The sequence below is a fragment of the Rana temporaria genome, chromosome 1 (genome assembly GCF_905171775.1).
Source record: "Rana temporaria chromosome 1, aRanTem1.1, whole genome shotgun sequence".
Taxonomy (NCBI): Eukaryota; Metazoa; Chordata; class Amphibia; order Anura; family Ranidae; genus Rana; species Rana temporaria.
The window spans coordinates 44,491,639-44,516,965 of record NC_053489.1 but is presented as its reverse complement, the minus strand read 5'-3'; the positions used below and the strand labels follow the sequence as shown (position 1 = coordinate 44,516,965).

The following is a 25,327-nucleotide window of genomic DNA, read 5'->3' as shown; positions in this document are numbered from 1 at the left end:
GAGTGAAAAAAATTATATCTGTAAATAGGCCTGTGAGACCTCAATAAGATAACAATAAGGGGTTAATTCCTAAATTAGATAGAAACCTGAGAATTATCAAATGAATAAATAGCAGTCTGTATGAAGAAACCAAAAAATCCTTAGGAATACCATTAACAAAGTGTCAAAGGTAAAAAAATGTAAATATAATAAAAATCATTAATTAATGCAGAGTGTCCATATAAACTTAAATATCCCCAGTGTTCAATGAATCCAATAGTCCGGGGAAAATAGTCCGGACAGGATAGTGCCTCCCCCAAACAATAACACTGCCGCTTACCAGATGTATGTGATCTCTGATTATAGGAGATTAATATGCGCATATGTTTCATATCCTAGCCTGGGGTCTCTATTGGTAGCATAAATCCCCCAGTGTGGTTCAATACTGCATAGAAGATGTCTCAAACAATTTAGCAATTCAGGATGCACCACATAAAAAAGGAAGAAACTGGCATAGTGTAAAACCCTTAAAAATAAAATAAAACGTTTTAGGGGGAGGGGGAGGGGGAGGGGGCTTTGTGTACTGGGATAAAGGGAGGAAGGAGGTTTGATGTACTGGGGAGACAGAGGATGGAGGGCTCTGTGTACTGGGGGAAAAGGGGAGAGGTGTGGTCTGTGTTTAAAGAGACAGGGAGGAGGGGAGCTCTGTGTACTGGGGAGAGAGACAGTAGGGGGGGTCCTTTACTGAGGGAAGGGGGAGGGCTCTGTACTGGGGGACAGGGAGGAGGGGAGCTCTGTGTACTGGGGAGAGAGACAGTAGGGGGGGTCCTTTACTGAGGGAAGGGGGAGGGCTCTGTACTGGGGGACAGGGAGGAGGGGTGCTCTGTGTACTGGGGAGAGGGACAGTATGGGGGTTCTGTACTGAGGGGAGGGGGTGGGCTCTGTACTGAGGGAAAGGTGGGAGGAGAGCTCTGTGTACTGGGGAGAGATGGAGGAAAGGGGGATACCCAAACAGTGCCTGCAGTGTGAGTGAAAATGTTTTTAGCTCCAGATAGCAGTAAAATCCAATAGGCTTCTAATATTTCCTTATAATATAAAAAAAAAAAAGGTTTGGCAGACATAATTATTTTTAAATTGCATTTTTAATTAATATTTTACAGGATTTATATAGAACCAAATCATTCTCTTCATTCTTCTCAAGACCTCCTGCTCTATAGCTCTCTCGCCACCTCCTCCCATGCTAGCCAAAACTTTTCTAGAGCCTCTCCCATCCTGTGAAACTCCTTACCCCAATCTGTCCAATTATCTCCTACTCCTGTTTGCTTTTAGACAATCCCTGAAAACCCTTCTCTTCACACACAGAGTTAATCCAGCTCTGAGCAATCCTCTTTTATTGTTCAGTGAAATAAAATGGATTTACAGAGAAAACCTTAGTCCGTTCCGCCCCCTTGCTGTGAGTGACAGGTTATTTACATATCTCATGCACTAGCCTGGAGACAGGCATTATTTTTTAATTCCCACCCCCACTCCTTTTCTGAAGTCATGTGGTTACTTTTCTGGATTTTGACAGGATGTTAGTGAGCGTAGCAGAATTTAGTGTAAGGAATACGCAGGAAAAAATGCATGTTGGCAAGGGCAGTGTATAGGAGGGCGGGGAGTCTACTGACATCACGACTCCACCCACAGAGCTCCAGACAACAGACCCACCCACAGAATCCTCAGGTTTTCAGTTCTTATAACAGACAGAGGGGAGACATTTGACAGGTAAGGATACATGCAGGAGGCATCTATATCCTTATAGATCAGCACTATGGCAGTAGTTTAGAAAGGATGAGAGTGGATTTACATCCACTTTAAGAGGGCCCTAGAAGGGATTTTGATTACATTTAAATGACCATGCAGAGAAAAATTAGAGAGTAATTGAAAAATGCAGAGCCACTCGTTACGTAGAGTCTGGCCAACCTGGAAATATTCCTGAGTGCTGGTCACGTGACCCACTGCCGTAGGGAGCCAGATTCTTGTTAGTACAGCTATCAGTACAATCTTTTTTATTATACAATTGTTATTAAAGAGGGAAACGGAAGGAATGACAATTGTTAGGAAAGCATACACTCTTAAAGCAACCAACACACATAGAAAAGTCTGCATATTTACAATTAGTCCAAGCATAACATATGCATATCTACTATAAATCTAATTGGGTTGGTAATAAAATGCTATCACTTGCAAACCAACTGTTCTCCTTGTATGTTATGAGTGAAGTAGGGGGATAGATTATAAGGAGGGGGAGAAGCTAGAGGAAGGGGTGGAAGAACCATGGCCCAGATTCTCATAGGACTTATGACGGTGCAATGCCATGTATGCCGTCGTAAGTCCTAATCTGAGCCGTCGTATCTATGTGACTGATTCTTAGAATCAGTTACGCATAGATATCCATTAGATCCCGTCGGATCTAAACTGCAATTTTTTTTGACCGCTAGGTGGCACTTCCGTCGGATTCCCCGTCGAGTATGCAAATTAGCTAGATACGCGAATTCCCGAACGTACGCGCGGCCGACGCAGTAAAGTTCCGTTGTTACGTTGGGCTTTTCCCGGCGTAAAGTTGCCCCTGCTGTATGAGGCGCAGCCAATGTTAAGTATGGCCGTCGTTCCCGTGTCGAAATTTTAAAAAGTTACGTCGTTTGCGTAAGTCGTCCGTGAATGGGGCTGGACGTCATTTACGTTCACGTCGAAACCAATGACGTCCTTGCGACGTCATTTGGAGCAATGCACACTGGGATATTTTACGGACGGCACATGCGCAGTTCGTTCAGCGCGGGGACGCGCTTCATTTAAATGATACACGCCCCCTACCCGCCGAATTTGAATTCCGCCGCGTGATTTACGCTACGCCGCCGCAACTTTACAGGCAAGTGCTTTGTGAATAAAGCACTTGCCTGAAAAATTTGCGGTGGCGTATCGTAAATCGGATACGTTACGCTGCCGCAGAGATACGCCCAGTGGACAAGAATCTGGGCCCATGTACCCATAGAGAAGAAGAAAAAAAGGGTGGAGGAGGGGGATAGGGGAAGGGAAGGGTAGGGGTCTCTACCTATCCCCAGGCAGCCCCCAACGCACCCTGGTTGTCAGGAGTTAGGAGACCAGGTGGTTATGGTTTTCTTGTTGAATTAGGTTTATGGCATCCTTATGTAGAAAACCAAGGTGTCCATGTATGCAGTAGTGTATTTAGGTTTTGTGCTGCCCTAGGCCTGACTAAACTCGTGCAACCCCTAATATAAATATGATCCACCCCTTCCTGTCAAGGTCACACCCCTTCCTGTGTAAGACCTGTCCTAAAATTTTCCAGTGGGGACACTAGTTATGAGGGCTTTGGGGGAGGGATTCCCTTAATCTTCAGAGATTTCCTCTCACTTCCTGTTTGGCTATGGGGTAAGAAATAAAGGGAAATGAACGGATGTCAAAAAACAAGGGCTAGAACGGGTTATTACTCTATCCAAAATGGCAAAAAAAGTGTTGCCTATAGTTTTACTTCAAGCACAAATTTCTGCTAAATTTATGGAGGACTAAGAGGATATAACCATGCCAGTGGTGCAGCAGAAAACATATAGCACGGTGATGAAGGTATAAGGTGATGAAGGTATGTGGTCCAGGCAGTGAGCAAAGGAAGGATTGGGGGCAGGAACAAATAAATCCATCTGTTTATTTTTCAGAAATCCACAGAAATAAAATTAAGATTCCTTAATTACAACTGGCACAAGCAAAGCATTGCAGTAGAGTCCTACTACCTACCTACCAGGTATAGGTGATCATGTCAGTGCCCCTTGGGTCTGCACCATCCCTATCATACTGGCAGCAGTGCGGCCGCTTTATGGGGGTGCCAGACCGGTTTGTCTTTGCGGCCCAATCCACCTCATAAGACTGGCGCTACACTAAAAGTGTAGCGCCAGCCGGCGGGGACCCTTTTCATGCTGCCCCCCTGCAAAGTGCTGCCCTAGGCCCTAGGCCTACATTGCATGTATGGCAGAGTTTCTCTCCCTGGTTTCTCTGGGCTAAGGTAAGATTCTCCATTTGCTGGAACACACTAATTCTGGTATAGCACAGCATTGGAGTGGAATGTTTGTTTTCTTCTTTCTATGTTGCAGTTATACATGCCTTAGCTGGAGTCAAGACGTTTGAGGTGGGAATTTGTGTACCGTATTTTCCGGCATATAAGACGACTTTTTGGATGCAAAAAAATGCATCCAAAGTCGGGGGTCGTCTTATACGCCGGGTACGGTCTCCGTGCAGCTGCGATCGTTCATGATTTCAAAGCCGCGCCGTCTTCTCAGCTTGTCCTGTGATTGGCGGAACACAAAACTTCCCAGCAGCGCCTCTGTTCTGTGTTCCGCCTATCACAGATGCCTTCTCATCCTCGGACGAGATGAGAAGGCATCTGTGATTGGCGGAACACAGAACAGAGGCGCTACTGGGAAAATTTGTGTTCCGCCAATCACAGGACACGCTGAGAAGACGGCGCGGCTTTGAAATCATGGACGCTCGCAGCAGACGGAGACTGTCACCGGCCTGCAAAACGTGAGTGATGGCACAGTGGGGGGGAAAGTGGGGGCAAGTGATGGCACTGTGGGGGCAAGTGATGGCACTGTGTGGGCAAGTGATGGCACTGTGGGGGCAAGTAATGTGATGGCACTGTGGGGGCAAGTAATGTGATGGCACTGTGGGGGCAAGTAATGTGATGGCACTGTGGGGGCATGTAATGTGATGGCACTGTGGGGGCATGTAATGTGATGGCACTGTGGGGGCATGTAATGTGATGGCACTGTGGGGGCATGTAATGTGATGGCACAGTGGGGGCATGTAATGTGATGGCACAGTGGGGGCATGTAATGGCACAGTGGGGGCATGTAATGGCACAGTGGGGGCATGTAATGGCACAGTGGGGCATGTAATGGCATAGTGGGGCATGTAATGGCATAGTGAGGCTTGAAAAAAAATTCCTGGAAAATTAGGGGGTCGTCTTATACGCCGAGTCGTCTTATACGCCGGAAAATACGGTAATTCTTTATAGATAGAGGCCTTTCATTAAAAATGAGAAACACCCCTCTGGATCACTATGAAGTTTTTAACTATATTACAGGATTCTTAAAATTAGGGGAAGTCCCCGAATATATGGAAGAACATTCCTTTAGCATATTAGGGAGACCTGGGGGTATATCTGTGGTAGTTTCTGAGGGGTTCTATACCATCAAGTCAGCAAAATTGTACCCACTCTCTTGGTATTGGTTAGGTAAGCTTTGTGTGTGATCTATTTGATCTATTTGCAGTTGTACTCTGCAGGAACAGTTGCTCCAGAGCTTAGTAAATGAGGGGAAACTCTACTGATTTCCATCATCCAATCATGTGCAAGCAAAAATTCAGTTTTTTTTTATTTTCCTTGCATTTGATCGGGCAAAGTGAATCTTTATCTCATTTACTAAGCTCTGGAGCAAATGCCCTTGCAGAATGCAACTGCCTTTTTGCCTTTGGTAAATTAACCCCATAGACCCATTTTTGGAAGAATGGGAGGTCTTGTTGGTGGCCCTTTGTGGTTAAGGATGAGTAAAATAATGTTAATGAATGTTGGAGTAGAGCTGCTTTTCTGAGACTGTTCAACTAGACTTTTTCTCTTGGCGCAGAGGGAACCGATGAGATCACAGCTTCTGCATACTGACCAGACTGCTGAGAAGCCAGACCAGAGAAGACACCTGATGCAGCACTGCACCTTTTGTTCTCCCTGGTCTCCCTGCACTGTTGCTGCAGGGAGACCAGAGCATCCTTTCCCCTCTACTTCTCATTGCTGAATCTCCAGAGGCATTCTATGGAGGACTGAGGGGGTCCCCTTGCCCATTGTTCACACTGCTAGCAGGGAGTGAGTTACTAAAGACATGACATTAAGTATACTCCACCTATACCACACCTTTGCTGCATTTTTCTTGCACCTATACTGCATGTTGGCTTATCAAAACTGTTGTTAAGTACACTAACGCTCCTTAAAGGGCCCCAACACTAGCCAGCAGAAAAACAACTTAAAGGACTGCCCCTCTCCTAAAAATATCCTACAAGTATTCTTTGTTCCCTTCTCCCCTTTCCTTCATTTCTATGAACAGTGCACATCTAGTCAGTCTAGGCCTAGCATAGTTGTCATTATTGCACTTAAGTAGGCAGTAAAGTTCTTGTGTTCAGTAAATCAAGGTTTATTACTGCTCACTGCTGAACCTTGCTACCGTTTATGCTGATCTGGACGCCAAGTGTGATCTAATGCCTAGTCCTTATCACTAATCACCCAGTATGCCAAATTCTGTTATTATCATTGGTAATTCATTTTAATGCTTACTTTGTTACTAACCATATCAGGGAAGATTATATTAGGTGTGCCTTTACTAACTGGTTCAGTGGCTGTTTTCTTTGACATACTGTAGTAATACTACTGGGTAGTAAATATTACTTTCTTTGCTGTTCTGTGATATTGCATGATTTGTACATTCAACCCAGTGTGCCAGAGGGGCTGAAGTTCTTAAGGAGGTCAAGGCAAAGAACAGAGGACCAATCGTAACCAGCTGCTCCTGCGGGCGTAGCGCTACAGACATAACCCAGCATTTAATCTCTCAGTATAAATCCTCAATAAAGCGGGGGTTCACACGGAAAAAAATTTTTAACATTAGATTGAGGCTAATTGTGGGAAGCACAATCGGGTGTTTTTTTTTTAAATCAATGCAGTACATACCGTTTTAGAGATAGATGTTCTCCGCCGCTTCCGGGTATGATCTTCGGGACTGGGCGTTCCTATTTGATTGACAGGCTTCCGACGGTCGCATACAGCGCGTCACCAGTTGCCGAAAGAAGCCGAACGCCGGTGCGGCTCTATACGGCGCCTGCGCACCGACGTTCGGCTACTTTCGGGAACTCGTGACGCGCTGTATGCGACGGTCGGAAGAGCTGTCAATCAAATAGGAACGCCCAGTCCCTCAGCCCATACCCGAAGCCGCGGAGAACATCTATCTCTAAAACGGTAAGTACTGCATTGATTTAAAAAAAAACACCCAATTGTGCTTCCCACAATTAGCCTCAATCTAATGTTAAAAATGTGTTTTTCGGGTGAACCCCTGCTTTAATATATATCATGTTATTTACCACTGTGAAAACAACAAACCACAATATATACAGCATAAATACATTTTAAATAAAAAAATAAAGTGACAAGGTTGAATGATTGGATTTGAGGACCTCTGCAAGTCACACTGAGGTGTCTATGAGGGGTACTCTTCTAAATCTTCGGCTGACACTGCGGAATGTTCAACTTCTTCTTTCACAAAGTTCTTGGCTCAATGTGCCACTGGTCATATCACAAGACACTGGTACAGTACTTATGCTCCATGTTCAACAGAGTCCTCGAAGTCAGCTTGTGCCAGTGATTGCCCCTCTGTGCACTGATACAGTGTAAGCATGTGATTTGTCATGTCTTTTATGGTACATTGATGGCTTGGTCCTCATCAAACTTTGGAATCTTCTTAAATTCATTCTGTTTCTTAAGGAAGAGCTGGGCCAGGACATGATCTGCTGTTGCATGAAAATAGTCATCCATGTCGAGTGTCTCCAGCTGCCAAAATCACATAAGGACATTTAGAGAAAAAAAAGACAATACCAAGCTGTATGCATGTGTTTCATTAACCTAGGATACACAAGCTAGACTAATGTATGCAGTGTAATTACCTACATTTTATCTGATATCAGCCTCTTGCAGTCCAAAAACAGCAAGGTTGGACTGTGAGTGGAAAAAACAGCGCAAGGAGCCAATCAGTTCATGTGCTTACATAAAGCGTGCTGATAGGAGATCAAAGTGACAGGTCGATTAGCTCATCACTATGCTGCTTCATTGTTCAGTCACAAGCTGAGGTGGGTCCAAGATGAACCTGGACAACCTGGGCTAAGAGTAAGTGGGAAATTGGATGCTTTGTATCACACTTAGGACATCTAGTGGTTGAAAAAAGTACTATGTGGGAGTTCTCTGAATAAGGTGAAAATTAGCATCTTGTACTTTTTGGTTGAAGTTTTGCTTTAAACCTAAGCTTTAATTTCTAACCCTGCCAACCCAATCATTAGTGTAGCACCCTCCCAGTTATGCTGTTAGGTAAGCTTAGTTTTTGTGCTTCTGCTTTAATCACAGGAGTAGGGCTTGTTTAGTTTGGTCTGCACAGGGCTTTACAGGCTGGAAGTTTGATTGCTTCCCCCTGCCTCTAGAAGAAGCTTCACATATCCAGTAGGGCCTTGCCAATCTTCGGGCAGGGGTTTCTGTTAAATAGTCTGGAGCCCTGAGAAGTTTGCCTTCCCACCCCCCGCCACCCGTATCGATGGATCTGCATGCTTAAGGAAGGGGGACTGCTTGTCTTTGGCCTCCCCTTTTCCAGACTGGAGGCTGGACTACCTTGCTGGAGTAGAGCCTCTCTATCTGCACTAAAGCCTATTCGTGGTCCCCACTCCACACCTGTGAACAGTATTCTTCCCAAGCCTACATTCATCTTTATTCTGCTCCATTGTCTCCAGCCATGAACTGTGAACTATATAACCTATACTAGTGCTACTGCTGCTTAAAGCGGGGGTTCACCCTATAAAAAAAAAAAAAAAAAATTTCTTCTAGCATAAAATTCGGCATAGTAGCGCGAGCTACAGTATGCCTGTCTTAATTTTTTTATCCCCGTACTCACAGTGTAATCGTACATAGAAGATTCCGACTGCCCACGGGGAATGGGCGTTCCAATCCAGACGGAAGGTGATTGACGGCCGGCTCTGGCGCGTCACGCTTCTCCGGAAATAGCCGAAATAGGCTTGGCTCTTCACGGCGCCTGCGCATAGTCTGTGCGCAGGCGCCGTGAAGAGCCGAGACCTACTCCGGCTGTCTTCGGGGAGCGTGACGTGCCAGAGCCGGCCGTCAATCACCCTCCCTCTTGAAAGGAACGCCCATTCCCCGCGGGCAGTCGGAATCTTCTATGTACGATTACACTGTGAGTACGGGGATAAAAAAATTAAGACAGGCATACTGTAGCTCGCGCTACTATGCCGAATTTTATGCTAAAAAGTTGTTCTGCAGGGTGAAACACCGCTTTAATGAGGGATGTCCTTTGCTAGCATATTTTGTTTGGAGTATCCTACATCACCCTAGACACCCCTCCCAAGGGGTGTACTAAAAAAGGATATATCCTTAGACCAGGCATAGGCAACCCTAGAGAGATGGAGATCTACTTGAACAACACTGATGAAGTCAAAGATTACCAGGCTCAGTGTCCTGTTGTTAGGGCCGGTTCACACCAGAACGCAATGCCTGGCAATGAGTGGCATGTTCCATGTGTGTTTCCTGCATCGTTTACACACAGAATGCAGGTATCAGGAGTGTGTTACGCTCAGAATGCAGGGTTTAGAAGTTTGTTGCGCTCAGAATGCAGAGTTCAGGAGTGTGTTATGCTCAGAATGCAGGGTCAAGGAGTTCGTTTTGCTCAGAATGCAGGGATCAGGAGTGTGTTGCGTTTAGAATGCAGGGATGGGGTGAAGAGTTGTAGAGGACACTGCTATGGGGTGGCACTGCCCATAGCAGTGTCCACTGCCCTCTTCACATCGCCCCACCCCCACACACACAATAGTGTCCTTTTCCGCCCCCATTCCCTCCTATACAATCCTACTTGTGCACAGACCGAGAAGCAGCACAATTCTGGACAGGGGACGGGATATTAACGGGATATTAACAAATATTAACAAAATTGTGATTGGTTGCTTAGGAACTAGCAACCAATCACCTGTGGGTTAAGTTGAAAAGTTAACTTGGCCAGCTCCTCCCCCTGCCCTCCTTCCTGATCTGTGCTGGCTCTCGCTCCCGGCTGTTCACTGATGACAAATGCGGAAGAAGAAGGGGGTGAGGGAGAGAGTAGGACCGAAGGAGAGGGAGGCTGAGGGCAGAGAAAGAAATTGGGGGTCAGCGGTGCAGACCCATTCCCGGTCTACCTATCACCTACCCGCAGTCAAAAGGAAGCCTGCAATCGATGGTTTGCCAACCCACACCCTAGACTATTTATTGAGCCAGAACTGATTTGGGAAGGAACCTGTAGACGTCTACTGTGACCCCTAAAGGGGTAGCACTACATTAGCCCTCCCCCCCGCGAAAAATAAAAAAATGTATACTCACATAGGTGAACGCAGAAATGATCCGATGCTGCATCTGTCCCCTGCCACCTATACACTGATTGCTCATTTCTCCAGGCCAATCTTCTTTGTTGGTCCCGACTGTAAAGTCAGAAATGATCCAGTGCCTGGACCGACTGAGTGACGTCAGCCGACAGCAGACTTTAGCCCACTGTCAACTGAAACCAGTTCACAGGAGTGCAGAACGAACTGCACCCCTGTGATTCATAGGAGAAGTATAGCCAAAAAAGCTTTGACCATACTCCTTTAAAGTGGAGGTTCACCCAAAAAAAACAATTTTTAACATTAGATTGGGCCTAATTACGGGAAGCAGAATCGGGTGTTTTGTTTAAAATCAATGCAGTACTTACCGTTTTAGAGATAGATGTTCTCCGTGGCTTCCGGGTATGGGCTGCGGGACTGGGCGTTCCTATTTGATTGACAGCCTTCCGACCGTCGCATACAGCGCGTCACCAGTTTCCGAAAGTAGCCGAACGTTGGTGCGCAGGCCCCGTATAGAGCCGCACCGACGTTCGGCAACTCGTGACGCACTGTATGCGACCGTCGGAAGGCTGTCAATCAAATAGGGTGAACTCCCGCTTTAAATTCTAACTCTCCACCTAACCCCTAAACTTAAGCCCCAACCTAACTGTAAAGCCTAACTCCAGCTTGCTTGGGCAAGAAAACTATTACCTTCACTAAGAAATGCGCCCACTGGGAGCTCGGTATAAACTTTATATAGCATCGTCCATATACAGTATCCACTTCAGCTCTGGAAGATTTTACTCCCTTCATGACCAGGCCATTTTTTTGCTATTCAGCACTGCGCTACTTTAACTGGCAATTGCGCGGTCATGCAACGCTGTACCCAAACTAAATAGATATAATTTTTTTCACAAAAATAGAGCTTTCTTTTGGTGGTATTTGATCCCCCATTGATCCCATCCCGCTCCCGGAACAAAATAAAGTCAGGCTGAACACTGCTCAGCATTTCACAGGAATATTGTATTTTTATAAATGAATGCAAGGTTTCTCTGACTAAAGTGGAGAGGCGAGAAGATGGGTTCCTGGGTCTGAACACCTGCTTTGGCCATGATGGGATATTGATTATTTATTTTATACTATAGAGAAGGTGTGGCCCCTTTGAGACGGAGCGGACACCATCAAGCGGATCCGTCTGCTCAGCGGGGAATCTGTCCCCTGATCCCAGCTAAGCAGGTGGATGACAGGCTTGTGTCTGCTCTGCTATACAGTGTGGACATGGACACAGCCCGCTCTTCTCTATGGGACAGTCGGATGGGAGCAGATCTTCGCTAGGCGGATGGGGAACTGATCTCCATCTGTCAGTGTGAAAGGGGCCTAAAAGGAGGCACCTGAAGGTACAAAGGCAGGTGGGGACACCCAAAACTAATGCCTTGTACAAGAAAAAAAGTCCGAACCTGTTCTCTATCTTTCCGACGGACTCACGGCGGACTTTTGCATGGTCAAAGGTCCGACCGTGTGTACAAGGCATTATATGAACAGGAGCAGAGACATGAATTCTCTGAAAGTTCTATGAATTATAATGCTGTTGGGAACACCAGACTCCATATCTAATATATCACATCTGAGTGGTTAAACAGGACCTCTAGACAAATTTGTATGCTAGACGAGGGGTCGGTGTATTCTTTTTATAAAGGATGCAATAAGCTCAGAGAAAAGGAAAAATTGGGGGAACAATTAGAGTATCTCACCTGGTTTCCAGTACTGAAGGCCAGAATCATGAAAAGGTCCTCATCACAGATGCTCTTGATATAATGTTGAGTCCCGATTGGAAAGAAAAACACATCTCCTATACCAACGCTGAAGTCTGGAACCGGCTTTTCTCCAATTATCCCAATCTGAGCAAGTAAACCATAATGAGTCCATATTTTTACCCATAATACGCCCCACTCACACACTTCAATCACATTGGTCAATGTCAGTCCTTTGGCCTTCCGTATAGTAGGTGAGGTTGAAAAAAGACACAAGTCCATCAAGTCCAACCTATGTGTGTGATTATATGGAACTGATATATAAACATATCATGAAAAGTTGGGAACTATGGATACATTTAATGAAGGTACAACATTTAGCAACATATTGCTACACTTAGGGCTCTTTCACACGGGAGGCCCGTTCAGGTCCGCCTGCCAGTTTTTTTGGCGGACCTGAATGGGCGCTCCGTGCTCTTCTATGGAGCCGCGGATGTCAGCGGTGACATGCCCGTTGACATCCGACCCGCTCTGATCCGCCAAAGTGTGACGGAAGAAAAACCTACTTTCCATTCGTCTGGCAGATCGGGTGAACACAGACAGACTGTCCGTGTTCATCCGATCCCCCATAGGGGAGAGCGGAGAAAAGACAGGGCGGTCCCTGCACAGTGTGCGGGGACAACCCTGTCATACGCCGGCTTAGCGGGGATCAACGGAGCAATCCCTGCTGAGCAAGCGGAGGTTCACGGGGTGGATCATTACTGATCCGCCCCGTGTGAAAGGGGCCTTGCTCTCTTCTCTTTTATACTCTGGAGCTCCTGCTGGATTTTGCTTCCATTTGTGGATGATGAACTATAAACTGAAGGACCTATAAATAAATGGTTGTGGAACAAATCATTTGAGTTTCCATTATTTCTGATAGGGAAATTTGCTTTGATATACAAGTGCTTTGGATTACAAGCATGTTTCCGGGAACTAATTATGCTCACAATCCAAGGTTTTACTGTATATAGATTGCAGGCAGTAAGGGGATAAAGACAAACCACCAACCTCCTATAAGCAAAATATGAATGAGGAAACACTTACCTGACCGCAGCCGCTGATAACATATCCCATTTCATGAGCATTGAAGTGGAAATGTGGTTGTCTTAGTCCATTGGTGGTAATGTTTAATGTCGCCAGAGTGAGTGTGTCAGAGTGCTGAGAGCAAAGAAAAGAACTGTTAGTCACAATGATACCCACTGCAGTGAGTAGTGATGGGGAATATTGGATTGACCCCCATACACAGGAGCATCAAACATCATACAGCAAGTAAATGGCACTTAAATTGGGACTTAAAGTGGTCAATGGTGCATGAAGAGGACCCTGGATTCAAATATAGGCTCTGGGTCTGTGTTCTGCACAGGTGTTATGTGCATTCCCATGCAGGCAAGTCCCATTAACCACTTAAGACTCGGACCTTTAGGCAGGTAAAGAACCCGGCCAGTTTTTGCGATTCGGCACTGCGTCGCTTTAACTGACAATTGCGCGGTCGTGCGGCTTGGCTCCTAAACAAAATTGGCGTGCTTTTTTCCCCCACAAATGGACCTTTCTTTTGGTGGTATTTGATCACCTCTGCGGTTTTTATTTTTTGCGCTATAAACAAAAATAGAGCGACAATTTTGAAAAAAATTTAATATTTTTTACTTTTTGCTATAATAAATATCCCCCAAAAATATATAAAAGAACATTTTTTTCCTCAGTTTAGGCCGATACGTATTCTTCTACCTATTTTTGGTAAAAAAAAATCACAATAAGCGTTTATCAATTGGTTTGCGCAAAATTTATAGCGTTTACAAAATAGGGGATAGTTTTATTGCATTTTTATTATTTATTTTTTTACTACTAATGGCGGCGATCAGCGATTTTTTTTTTGTGACTGCGACATTATGGCGGACACTTCGGACAATTTTTACACATTTTTGGGACCATTGTAATTTTCACAGCAAAAAATGCATTAAAAATGCATTGTTTACTGTGAAAATGACAATTGCAGTTTGGGAGTTAACCACAAGGGGGCACTGAAGGGGTTAAGTGTGACCTCATCTGTGTTTCTAACTGTAGGGGGGTGTGGCTGTAGGTGTGACGTCATTGATTGTGGTTCCCTATAAAAGGGAACACACGATCGATGGCGGCGCCACAGTGAAGAACGGGGAAGCTGTGTTTACACACGGCTCTCCCCGTTCTTCAGCTCCGGGGACCGATCCCGGGACTCCAGTGGCGATCGGGTCTGCGGGTCCCGCTCCCGCGAACCACGGCTGGGCAATTAAAGAGGATGTACCTGTACGTGCTTGTGCCCAGCCGTGCCATTCTGCCGACGTATATGTGCAGGAGGCAGTCCTTAAGTGGTTAATGTCTATTGGGACATAGTAGCTGCATGAATTGCACTCGCAACCGCACAAATGTTAATGTACACTGTAGTACGCCTAGGGTTGCCACCTGTCTGGGATTCATCTGGACAGTCTGTGCTTTAAATCATGTGTCTGGGTTTCAGGAGGACTGAAACCCGGACACATTATTCAGATCGGGCTGTGGCTCCCCAAGTAACCAAGACAATCACACACAAATCTCTTGCCTTCCAGGAGCTGCTGGTAGCTGTCTGGGGGCAGGTTTGGCATCACTGGGGGCACGCTGTGCACTGTTCACTGTGGCACGCTATGCACACCGCTTTACTTCTCTCCTTGGGGCACCCAAAAGTGTCCCAGGCCGCTAAAGTGTTCAGGTTTGGCTTGAAGAAAGGTGGCAACCATAAGCATAACTTCCAACTTTGAGAATGAGGGACGCCTATTGGCAAAAGTATGTAGGCATAGGACAAACCCCCTGCCATGCCCTGTTAAAGGAGAATTATACACAGAAAATGATTAGTTAAACCTACAGGTGCTTTTTTTTACCACTACTATTCCTTTATACTGGCTTTTGACATTTACAAATGCGGCAATTTAGAAATCAGATGAAAGATTTAGCACTTTTTGAAAGATAAATAGTGCATTTTATATACAACTATATACTGTAGATCAGACCAAAATGAGGGACAAATGAGGAGGAAAGAGGGACTTTGTTCCAAATCAGGGACAGTCCCTCGAAATCAGGGACAGTTGGAAGCTATGACCTTAAAGCGGAGCTCCACCCTAAAGTGGAACTCCTGCTGATCGGAACCCTCCCCCCCTCCGGTGTCACATTTGACACCTTTCGGGGGGTGGGGGGTGCAGATACCTGTCTAAAGACAGGTATTTGCACCCACTTCCGGCCACACAGTCTCGGGCAGACTGCGGGCATGACGTCACCTCCCGTCGCCCCCCCCCCCCCGTTGTGTTCTGGGAACACTCGGCTCCCAGTACACAGCGGGAGCCAATCGGCAGGCGTATCGCCACTCGCGCATGCGCCTTAGGGAACCGGGCAGTGAAGCTGGAGCGCTTCACTTCCTGGTTCCCTCACCGAGGATGGCGGGGGGTGGGCAGCAGAGTGACGTGCGATCGCTCGTCCTCTGCTGCGGATGGCGCTGGACTCCAGGACAGGTGAGTGTCCTAATATTAAAAGTCAGCAGCTGCAGTATTTGTATCTGCTGGCTTTCAATTTTTTTTTTTTCAGCGCACATCCGCTTTAAGTACACCTCTTATGAACAAGGCTTTATACAACAGGCTTCCTTTAAATTGAACAAAGTAAACCATCTTACCTTATTGACAGATTCGCTGTAGATTTTCTCAGAAGCGTTTAAGCCATTTCCATTCCTGCGGTAACGAGCCCACTGAATAATTCCTCCGGGGAATTTGTATTGCTTGGATCCTGAGAATACATCATTCATTACATGAAGATATGTTCACTTTGTGTTAAGTGTGACATCTGCTGACCAAAAGCAGTACTGCAGGTAATTATAGTATAACTGAAGGCAAAACTTTATTTTTTTTGTTTTGGATTAGAGAAGAATTAGAAGACCTGTCAGCTTTTTATTGCAGTCTGTGCCCCCCGTTATGGAGATTTACCCTCTCTATTTGTTCTGGTTATCATCAAAGATCCCACATTTTGGGTTGTCCCCAAGAAAGCAATAGGGGGGGGGGGGGGGACTTCCATTGAAAAATGTGGGATAACTAAGCCCCTAAGTCCCGGGTCACACTAAGGTGACCTGTCAGGCGACTCAAGTGGCTCCGACTTAGAAAAGGTTCCTGTACTACTTGGGGGTGACTTCGGAGCGTCTTGCATTGATTTCTATTACAGAAGTCACTTGCAAGCCACGCTGAAGTCGCGCTGTATGGGGCAGCTTCAGTGTTGCGGGACTTTGAAGCCACTCCAGTGGTAACCGGCACTTAGGCTACTTTCACACTGGGGCGTCGCGGGCGTTGGCAGTAAAGCGCTGCTATTTTAGTGGCGCTTTAACTTAATTTTTGTGGTGCTTTTCGGCCGCTAGCGGGGGTGCTTTTAACCACCGCTAGTGGCCGAAAAAGAGTTAAAACCGCCCGCAAAGCGGTGGTTCAGAGGCACTGTAGGAGCGGTGTATTCACCGCTCCTACAGCGCCTGAAAGATGCGGCTGGCAGGACTTTTTTGAGCGTTCTGCCAGCGCACCGCTCCAGTGTGAAAGCCCGAGCTTGTGTGCAGAAGCCAATGCATACATAAGCAGCGGTTGCATATGAAAATGGTGTTCAAACTACACATGTGAGGTATCGCCACAATCAGTAGAGCGAGAGCAATAATTCTAGCCCTAGACCTCCTCTGTAACTCAAAATATGCAACCTGTAGAATTTTTTAAACAACAGCCGGCGGTCTGGTTTTCAACCAACTCTATGGAGATTTTTAAGGGTAAAAGTGTGTCGCCATTCCACGAGCGTGCGCAATTTTGAAGCGTGACATGTTGGGTATCAATTTACTCAGCGTAACATTATCTTTCATAATATATACAAACATTGGGTACCTTTACTGTTGTCTTATTTTTTAATTCCAAAAAGTGTGCTTGTAAGACCGCTGTGCAAATACAGTGTGACATAAAGTATTGCAATGACTGCCATTTTATTCTCTGGAGTTTTAGAAAAATATATATAATGTTGGGGGTTCTAGGTAATTTTCGAGCAAAAAAAAAATTGTTTTAAACTTGTAAACAACAAATTTCAGAAAGAGGTTCGGTCCTTAAGTGGTAAAGACCCCTTTCACACTGAGGGCGTTTTGCAGGCGGTATAGCGTAAAAAAATAGCGCCTGCAATCCACCCTTAACCGCTTAAGGACTTAAGGACCGCCTCCTGCACATATACGCTGACAAATATTACATTTTTTCTAAATTGTCGCTCTATTTTTGTTTATAGCGTAAAAAATAAAAACCGCAGAGGTGATCAAATACCACCAAAAGAAAGCTCTATTTGTGGGGAAAAAAGGAAACCAATTTTGTTTTGGAGCCACGTCACACGACCGCGCATCTGTCAGTTAAAGCAACGCAGTGCCGAATCGCAAAAAGGGGCAAGGTCCTTTAGCTGCATTTTGGTCCGGGTCTTAAGTGGTTAAACAGCTGCCGAGGGCTTTCACACTGGAGCGGTGCGCTGGCAGGGCGTCAGAAAAAGTCCTGCCAGCAGGTTCTTTGGGGCGCATTAGCAGCGGTGAACTCACCATTGCTAATGCGCTCCTGCCCATTAAAATCAATGGCCAGCGCTGCCGTACCGCCGGCAATACGCCGCTGTAGCGGCACATTGCGGGCGATATTAACCCTTTCTTGGCTGTTAGCGGGGGTTAAAAGCAGCTGAAATGCGACAGTAAAATAGCAACGTTTTACCGTTATTTTACCGCCGACGCTATGGGCAATGCAATGCAAATGCAAGGCATTCTGTGACTGGCATCCTGTGGTTACTATACAGCAGGGCAGTTGCCCAGCATGGCCCAACTGAAGACTGTGGTGATCACTGTAGTACCGGTTATCTACTAGAGTGATTGTGCACACAGCGATCCCTCAGGTATGGCATAGCCATACATACGCTGGTCCAAGCTGTTAACCACATAACGCCCGCCGCACGACTATTTACGTCCGCAAAATGGCACGAACAGGCAGGTGGGCATATATATATGTCCTTGCCTTTGCGCGGGTCGGGGGTCCGATTGGGACCCCCTCCGCTGCGTGCGGCGGGCGGATTCCTTCGGGGAGCGATGCGGGACGACGGCGCGGCTATTCGTTTATAGCCGCTCCGTCGCGATCGCTCCCCGGAGCTGAAGAACGGGGAGAGCCGTATGTAAACACGGCTTCCCTGTGCTTCACTGTGGCGGCGCATCGATCGTGTCATCCCCTTTATAGGGGGGGACACAATCGATGACATCAGACCTACAGCCACACCCCCTTACTGTTGTAAACACACACTAGGTGAAGCCTAACACGTTCAGCGCCCCCTGTGGTTAACTCCCAAACTGCAACTGTCATTTTCACAATAAAGAATGCAATTTAAATGCATTTTTTGCTGTGAAAATGACAATGGTCCCAAAAATGTGTCAAAATTGTCCGAAGTGTCCGCCATAATGTCGCAGTCATGAAAAAAATCGCTGATCGCCGCCATTAGTAGTAAAAAAAAAAAATTATAAAAATGCAATAAAAATATCCCCTATTTTGTAAACACTATAAATTTTGCGCAAACCAATCGATAAACGCTTATTGCGATTTTTTTTACCAAAAATAGGTAGAAGAATACGTATCGGCCTAAACTGAGCAAAACATTTTTTTTTTATATATATGTTTTTGGGGGATATTTATTACAGCAAAAAGTAAAAAATATTGATTTTTTTTCAAAATTGACGCTCTATTTTTGTTTATAGCGCAAAAAATAAAAACTGCAGAGGTGATCAAATACCACCAAAAGAAAGCTCTATTTGTGGGGAAAAAAGGACGCCAATTTTGTTTGGGAGCCACGTCGCACGACCGCGCAATTGTCTGTTATGAGCAAAACATTTTTTTTTTATATATGTTTTTGGGGGATATTTATTACAGGAAAAAGTAAAAAATATTGATTTTTTTTCAAAATTGACGCTCTATTTTTGTTTATAGCGCAAAAAATAAAAACTGCAGAGGTGATCAAATACCACCAAAAGAAAGCTCTATTTGTGGGGAAAAAAGGACGCCAATTTTGTTTGGGAGCCACGTCGCACGACCGCGCAATTGTCTGTTAAAGCGACGCAGTGCCGAATCGCAAAACCTGGCCTGGGCATTTAGCTGCCTAAAGGTCCGGGGCTTAAGTGGTTAACAATATAACTAAGTAATAAAATCCATACCTGGAGTTCAGCTTTAACTCACTATCATATGCATACTAAATAATAAAATAACTGCGTTTCCACTCTAAGGAGAAATGCACCAAAATATTTCCTCATCTTCGCCCTTGGATCGGTAGTAAAATAATTCTCACGTAGAAAAACATTACAGCTAACTTAGAAGTGTGTCAGCATTTTTCTATATAAGTGCAATGAAAAGTGAGACAATCCCCCTTCGCTGACATCTGCTCTTTCTCAGCTAAAGAAAAGGTCTATTCATAGTTTCCAGGTAATGCATAGCTCAGCTTAGAAAGGAAAATATTACAACATGTTGCGTTGACCTTTTTTGGGACACTGAGCCAGCCCAGGACATGGAAATACAGATTGGGCTAGATTCAGCAAGAAGATTTCAAATCTGCCCCGCCGTATCTTTACGCCGATTCTCAAAGGCAGATATACGTAGAAAAAATAGGCTTCCACCGCCGACGTAACTTGAATACGGCAGCGTATAATTGTGTGCATTTTTACGCTGGCCGCTAGGGGCGCTTCCGTTGTTTTCGGCGTAGAATATCCAATTGACCTAGATACGCCGATTCACAAACGTACGTACGCCCGGCGCAATTTTTTTTACGTCGTTTACGTTAGGCTTTTTTGGCGTAAGGTTACTCCTGCTTTTAGGAGGCGCAGCCAATGTTAAGTATGGACGTCGTTCCCGCTTCGAAATTTGAATTTTTTACGTCGTTTGCGTAAGTCGTTTGCGAATAGGGCTGGACGTAATTTACGTTCACGTCGAAAGCAATGACGATTTGCGGCGGAATTTCGAGCATGCGCACTGGGATTTTTTCATGAACGGCGCATGCGTCGTTTGTAAAAAACGTAAAATACGTGGGGTCAACATTAATTTCAAGAAAACACGCCCCCCTCATCCTCATTTGAATTAGGCGCGCTTACGCCGGCCCCATTTACGCTACCCTGCCGAAAGTTAGGAGGCAAGTGCTTTGTGAATACAGCACTTGCCTCTATAACTTACGGCGGCGCAGCGTAAATACGATACGCTGCGCCGCCGTAATAATATGCGCAGCTACCTGAATCTAGCCCATTGTGTGCAGCCCAGTTATACTACAGTATGGTTTCTCAACTGGGCTCATAATGCTGTGTTTGGACCATGTGGGATCCAATATTACTGATTGCTAGATAGCTTAGCAATCCAGAGAGTAGGTCAGAGATCCAAGCTGGCAAAAATCATGTAGAGCAGCCTTTGGTTGGGTTTCTCGGCAAAAAGCAGCAAGAAAACTGATTCTTGCCAAGATTCCCGTTCGTGTGTACGAGGCATTCAGGTTTCTCGTCAGGAAATCTATACCAGAATCTCGCCGAGAAAAAAATAGAACCTGCTCTCTCTTTTCTCGTCGAGATTCTTGTCGGCCTGTTTCCCGACGAGAAACCCGAGCATGTGTATATGTGTTCACGCATGCTCGAAATGACTTTGACGCATGCGCGGAAGCTTCCACGGCATACATAGGGTGAAGCAAGATGGCGGCGACGGCATCAAATGTGACGAGCGCATGCTCGTCATACGCGATGACGTCAGCGCGTTCTTTCCTTTAAAGAGAACCGCGGTTCTTTTGAAATGACAGTCAGTACACTCGGGCGGCAAGAGGTTCTTGCCAAGAATCTCGTCAGCGAAAACGACGTTTTTTTTCTGACGAGATTCTCGATCGTGTGTACGAGGCCTCACTCAACTTTTTTTACCCCAAAGGAATCCTTGTAATAATTTTCAGGTCTCAGGGAACCCCTGCTAAAATGTGTTCATTGGTGGTCTTTGGGAAAATGACTCTTCCGTTGGTGGTGGTCAATGGGAAGAATGTTCCCTTATGCCGCATACACACGATCGGAAATTTCCGACAAGAAAACCGTGGATTTTTTTCCGACTGAATTTTGGCTCGAACTTGTGTTGCATACACACGGTCACACAAATGTCTGAAATTCCGACTGTCAAGAACGCGGTCACGTACAACACTACAACGGGCCGAGAAAAATGAAGTTCAATGATTCCGAGCATGCGTCTAATTGACTCAGAGCATGCATGGTTTTTTTTTGTGTGCGTGCGTCGGACGATCGGAATTCCCAACAAGAACTTTTTCCGTCGGAAAATTTGAGAACCAGCTCTCAAATCTTTGCTGTCGGAAATTCCGACAGAAAATGTCTGATGGGGCATACACACGGTCCGAATTTTCAACCAAAAGCTCACATCGAACTTTTCTTGTCGGAAATTCCGACCATGTGTACGCGGCATTACAGTCATGGTGGCTCTGGCGATGACAAGGGTATAGGACCTGGAATTATGCAGGCACCATCACATAGGAGGTCGGTTAGCCACAGCTCAAGGAACCTCTAACCACCTCTGGAGAAACCCTAGGGTTCCACTGGAACTTGGTAGAGAATGGGGGGTGTAGAGAATTGGTTAACAATTAAAAAAAATGAACATGACTGAGCAAGCACAGTTGATAGATGTGAGCCACTAATATTTTACAGCACATTGAGAAATAGCAATGCATGATAATGAACAATAATTACCCTTTTTTATCGCAAATGAAAATGAGGGCTTCCATAAAGTGATATTAAATACTTGATTTTATTAAGGTGGTTGTAAACCCAACCACACAACTTGCACCTACAAGTAAGCCTAGATTAGGGCTTACCTGTAGGTGCAAGAAATATCTCCTTAAGCTACACGGTTAGAGGATTAGTTGTTTCCGTAAAACATATTCTATAACAAGTAAAAATGACAAACAGGATCGGTCCTGTATCCTGTACGGATGGGAAATCATAGATACAGATAGGAGGACTTAGTCACCCAGATTCATTAGGCACTGGGTATGCTTGCATTCCTGTATTAAATTATTGTTTGTGCAACTCAATTGTCAATCTCACAAGGCAAAATTAGGCAAATACTAATTAGTTTGGTTGAAAAAAGACACAAGTCCATCTAATTCAGCCAACAAAAGAAGAAAAAAATATATATATATATATATATATATATCAATATCCTAAAAAAAAATGGTGATATGATGTCACACAGCAATACATTTTATACTTCTATCATTTTGTAAAATTTTATAAAGTGTACTGAAACAAACCAAATTACAATCAAGAACGATGTGCATTAATTAATTGAATCAAATGTACTTTAGTTTAATGACATTGTACATTTTACTTAAGCTAATATAGAAAATGTTACTTGACTATTAGATATATTAACTATATGAAAAAATGATAAATAATAAAAATAAAAAAAAATTAAATAAGAAAGTATATAAATAAGTTAGCTGAGCGTAAAAATGGAACGATCAATGAAAAAAATGGGAGTATTAATGACAGAATTGAAGTATATAAGACGAAACGGACTGAAAGAAAAAAAAGACATGGGGTGAAGTATAGAATCTGGATGAGGAAATAAATATGACGATCATAAATTAAATATGAAATTCAGAATGTGAAGTCATGGTGATGACATGAAAATAAATAATAAATAGTTACAAATGTAATAAAATTAGCAATAATAGATAAATCAAACACCGTACAGTAGGTGTGGTAAAGGGAGTATGTTATAGATAAAGATATAGAAACTGACGTATATTTGTGTAATGATAATGTAAGCCGAGCTGAATAACATGATCATAAATCTGGACAACAGAGAACAAACATCGCCAAAGGGTTTCTCCATCACAGTGTACCCAAGCGGTATGCTCTTTTACATAAGAAATATATTGATAGCCCCAGCCACCCCTATTGAGAATGTTCCAACCTCCAACTAATAACTATTTTCTAAATCTATTGTATAAAGCTAAGTCGAGAGAGGCATTTTGGATTTTTCCTTTTGAAATGTTTCATCCTGATGGGTTAACGAAATAGATAGAATGAGCCTCTTAAGGAACTATATAATATATTAATTTCCAAAAAATGATAGCCCTAGATTTATGATTCTGTTGTCCAGCTCAGTTTATGATTACCTGAAATGACTCTAGTTACTATCTCTGTATCTATCGTATACTCCCATTACCGCACCTATTGCATTTTATTTATTTATTTTTATTTTATTATATTTTTAACCATTTATTATTTATTTTCGTTTCATCAACCACAATTTAAAATTCTACAAAAAAAAATGTTTAATTTATGTTTATTAATTTATTTTTCAGTCCTATTTAATAATCTAGAATCTATATTTTATCTCTATGTCATTTATTATATACTCCAGTTCCTTCATTGAAAACCCTATTTTAGTTTTCATCCAATGCGTGAGTAATCACTTTGATCATTTTTCTATAGCATTTCTTACATATTCCAATCATGTATCCAGTTAAACTGTGTCTGTTTTATAACATATAGCTGTATTAATTTCCCTTCATGGTGCTTGTCAGATATTTTTATATTTTGTACTTTTTATCTGTATTTCTGTTATCCCAATTATGATTAGTTTATTAATTATAATTGATAGATTATCAAATATGAACTTATTTATATACATGCTTATAAAAAAACTATGGTTTTTATGATTTTTTTATAATACTGATCAAGAATACTCTCAAGGATTCTTTTTAATATCCTCCGAAATTATAGAATGAGCCTACTAACGAACCACGGTATATAATATATTCATTTCCAAAAAATTATAGCCCTAGATTTATGATTCTGTTGTTCAGCTCAGCTTATGTTTACCTGAATTTACACTAGTTACTATCTTTGTATCTATTGTATACTCCCATTACCGCACCTATTGCATTTTATTTATTTATTTTTATTTTATTATATTTTTAACCATTTATTATTTATTTTCATTTCATCAACCACAATTTAAAATTCTACAATTTTTTTTTATTATTATTCATGTTTATTAGATTTATTTTTTTAGTTCTATTTAATCATTTAGAATCTATTTTTTATCTCTATGTCATTTATTATATACTACCATTCCTTCATCGAAAACCCTATTTTAATTTTCATCCAATACGTAAGTAATCACTCTGATAATTTTTATAGCATTTCTTTACATATTCCAATCATGTATCCAGTCAAACTGTTTCTGTTTTATAACATACAGCTGTATTAATTTCCCTTGATGATGCTTGTCAGATATTTATATATTTTGTACGTTTTATCTGTATTTCTGTTATCTCAATTATGATTAGTTTATTAATTATGATTTATAGATTTTCAAATATTAACTTATTTATGCATGCTTATAAAAAAACTATGGTTTTATGAATTTTTAATAATACTGATCAAGAATACTCTCAAGGATTATTTTTAATATCCTCCGAAATTATAGAATGAGCCTACTAACGAACCACAGTATATAATATATTCATTTCCAAAAAATGATAGCCCTAGATTTATGATTCTGTTGTTCAGCTCAGCTTATGATTACCTGAATTTACACTAGTTACTATCTCTGTATCTATCATATACTCCCATTACCACACCCATTGCATTTTATTTATTTATTTTTATTTCATTATATTTTTAACCATTTATTATTTATTTTTGTTTCATCAACCACAATTTAAAATTCTACAAAAAATTTTTTTTTTTTAATTCATGTTCATTGGATTTATTTTTCAGACCTATTTAATCATCTAGAATCATTTTTTTATCTCTATGTCATTTTTTTATACTCGTTCTGTCATTGAAAACCCTATATTCATTTTCATCCAATACGTAAGTAATCACTCTGATCATATTTGATAACATTTATTACATATTCCAATCATGTATCCAGTCAAATTGTGTCTGTTTTATAACATATAGCTGTATTAATTTCCCTTGATGATGCTTGTCAGATGTTTATATATTTGTACTTTTTATCTGTATTTCTGTTATCTCAATTATAATTAGTTTATTAATTATAATTGAAAGATTATTAAATCTGAACTTGTTAATATACATGCTTATAAAAAAATAAATACCCGTATAAACTCGAGTATAAGCTGACCCGAATATAAGCCGAAGCACCTAATTTTACCACAAAAAAACTGGGAAAACGTATTGACTCGAGTATAAGCCTAGGGAGTCCATCTGCATGCCTCACTGTGCCTCACTTTGCCTCACTGTGTCTATGTGCATGCCTCACTGTGCCCATGCCTCACTGTGCCCATGCCTCACGGTGCCC

General features: G+C 43.1%; 1 protein-coding gene across 1 annotated transcript in view; it reads right to left on the bottom strand.

The window, feature by feature from the left end:
• Positions 1 to 7,174: 7,174 nt before the first annotated feature.
• LOC120926902 overlaps positions 7,175 to 25,327 on the bottom strand; it is a 50,710-nt gene continuing 32,557 nt past the window's right edge. The window contains exons 6-9 of the mRNA XM_040337204.1: positions 15,628 to 15,737; positions 13,002 to 13,115; positions 11,916 to 12,062; positions 7,175 to 7,612 (exon numbers count right to left, since the gene is read on the bottom strand). Of these exons, the coding sequence (XP_040193138.1) occupies positions 7,478 to 7,612; positions 11,916 to 12,062; positions 13,002 to 13,115; positions 15,628 to 15,737 (506 nt within the window). The 3' untranslated portion in view covers positions 7,175 to 7,477. The remainder of the gene's footprint in view (positions 7,613 to 11,915; positions 12,063 to 13,001; positions 13,116 to 15,627; positions 15,738 to 25,327) is intronic.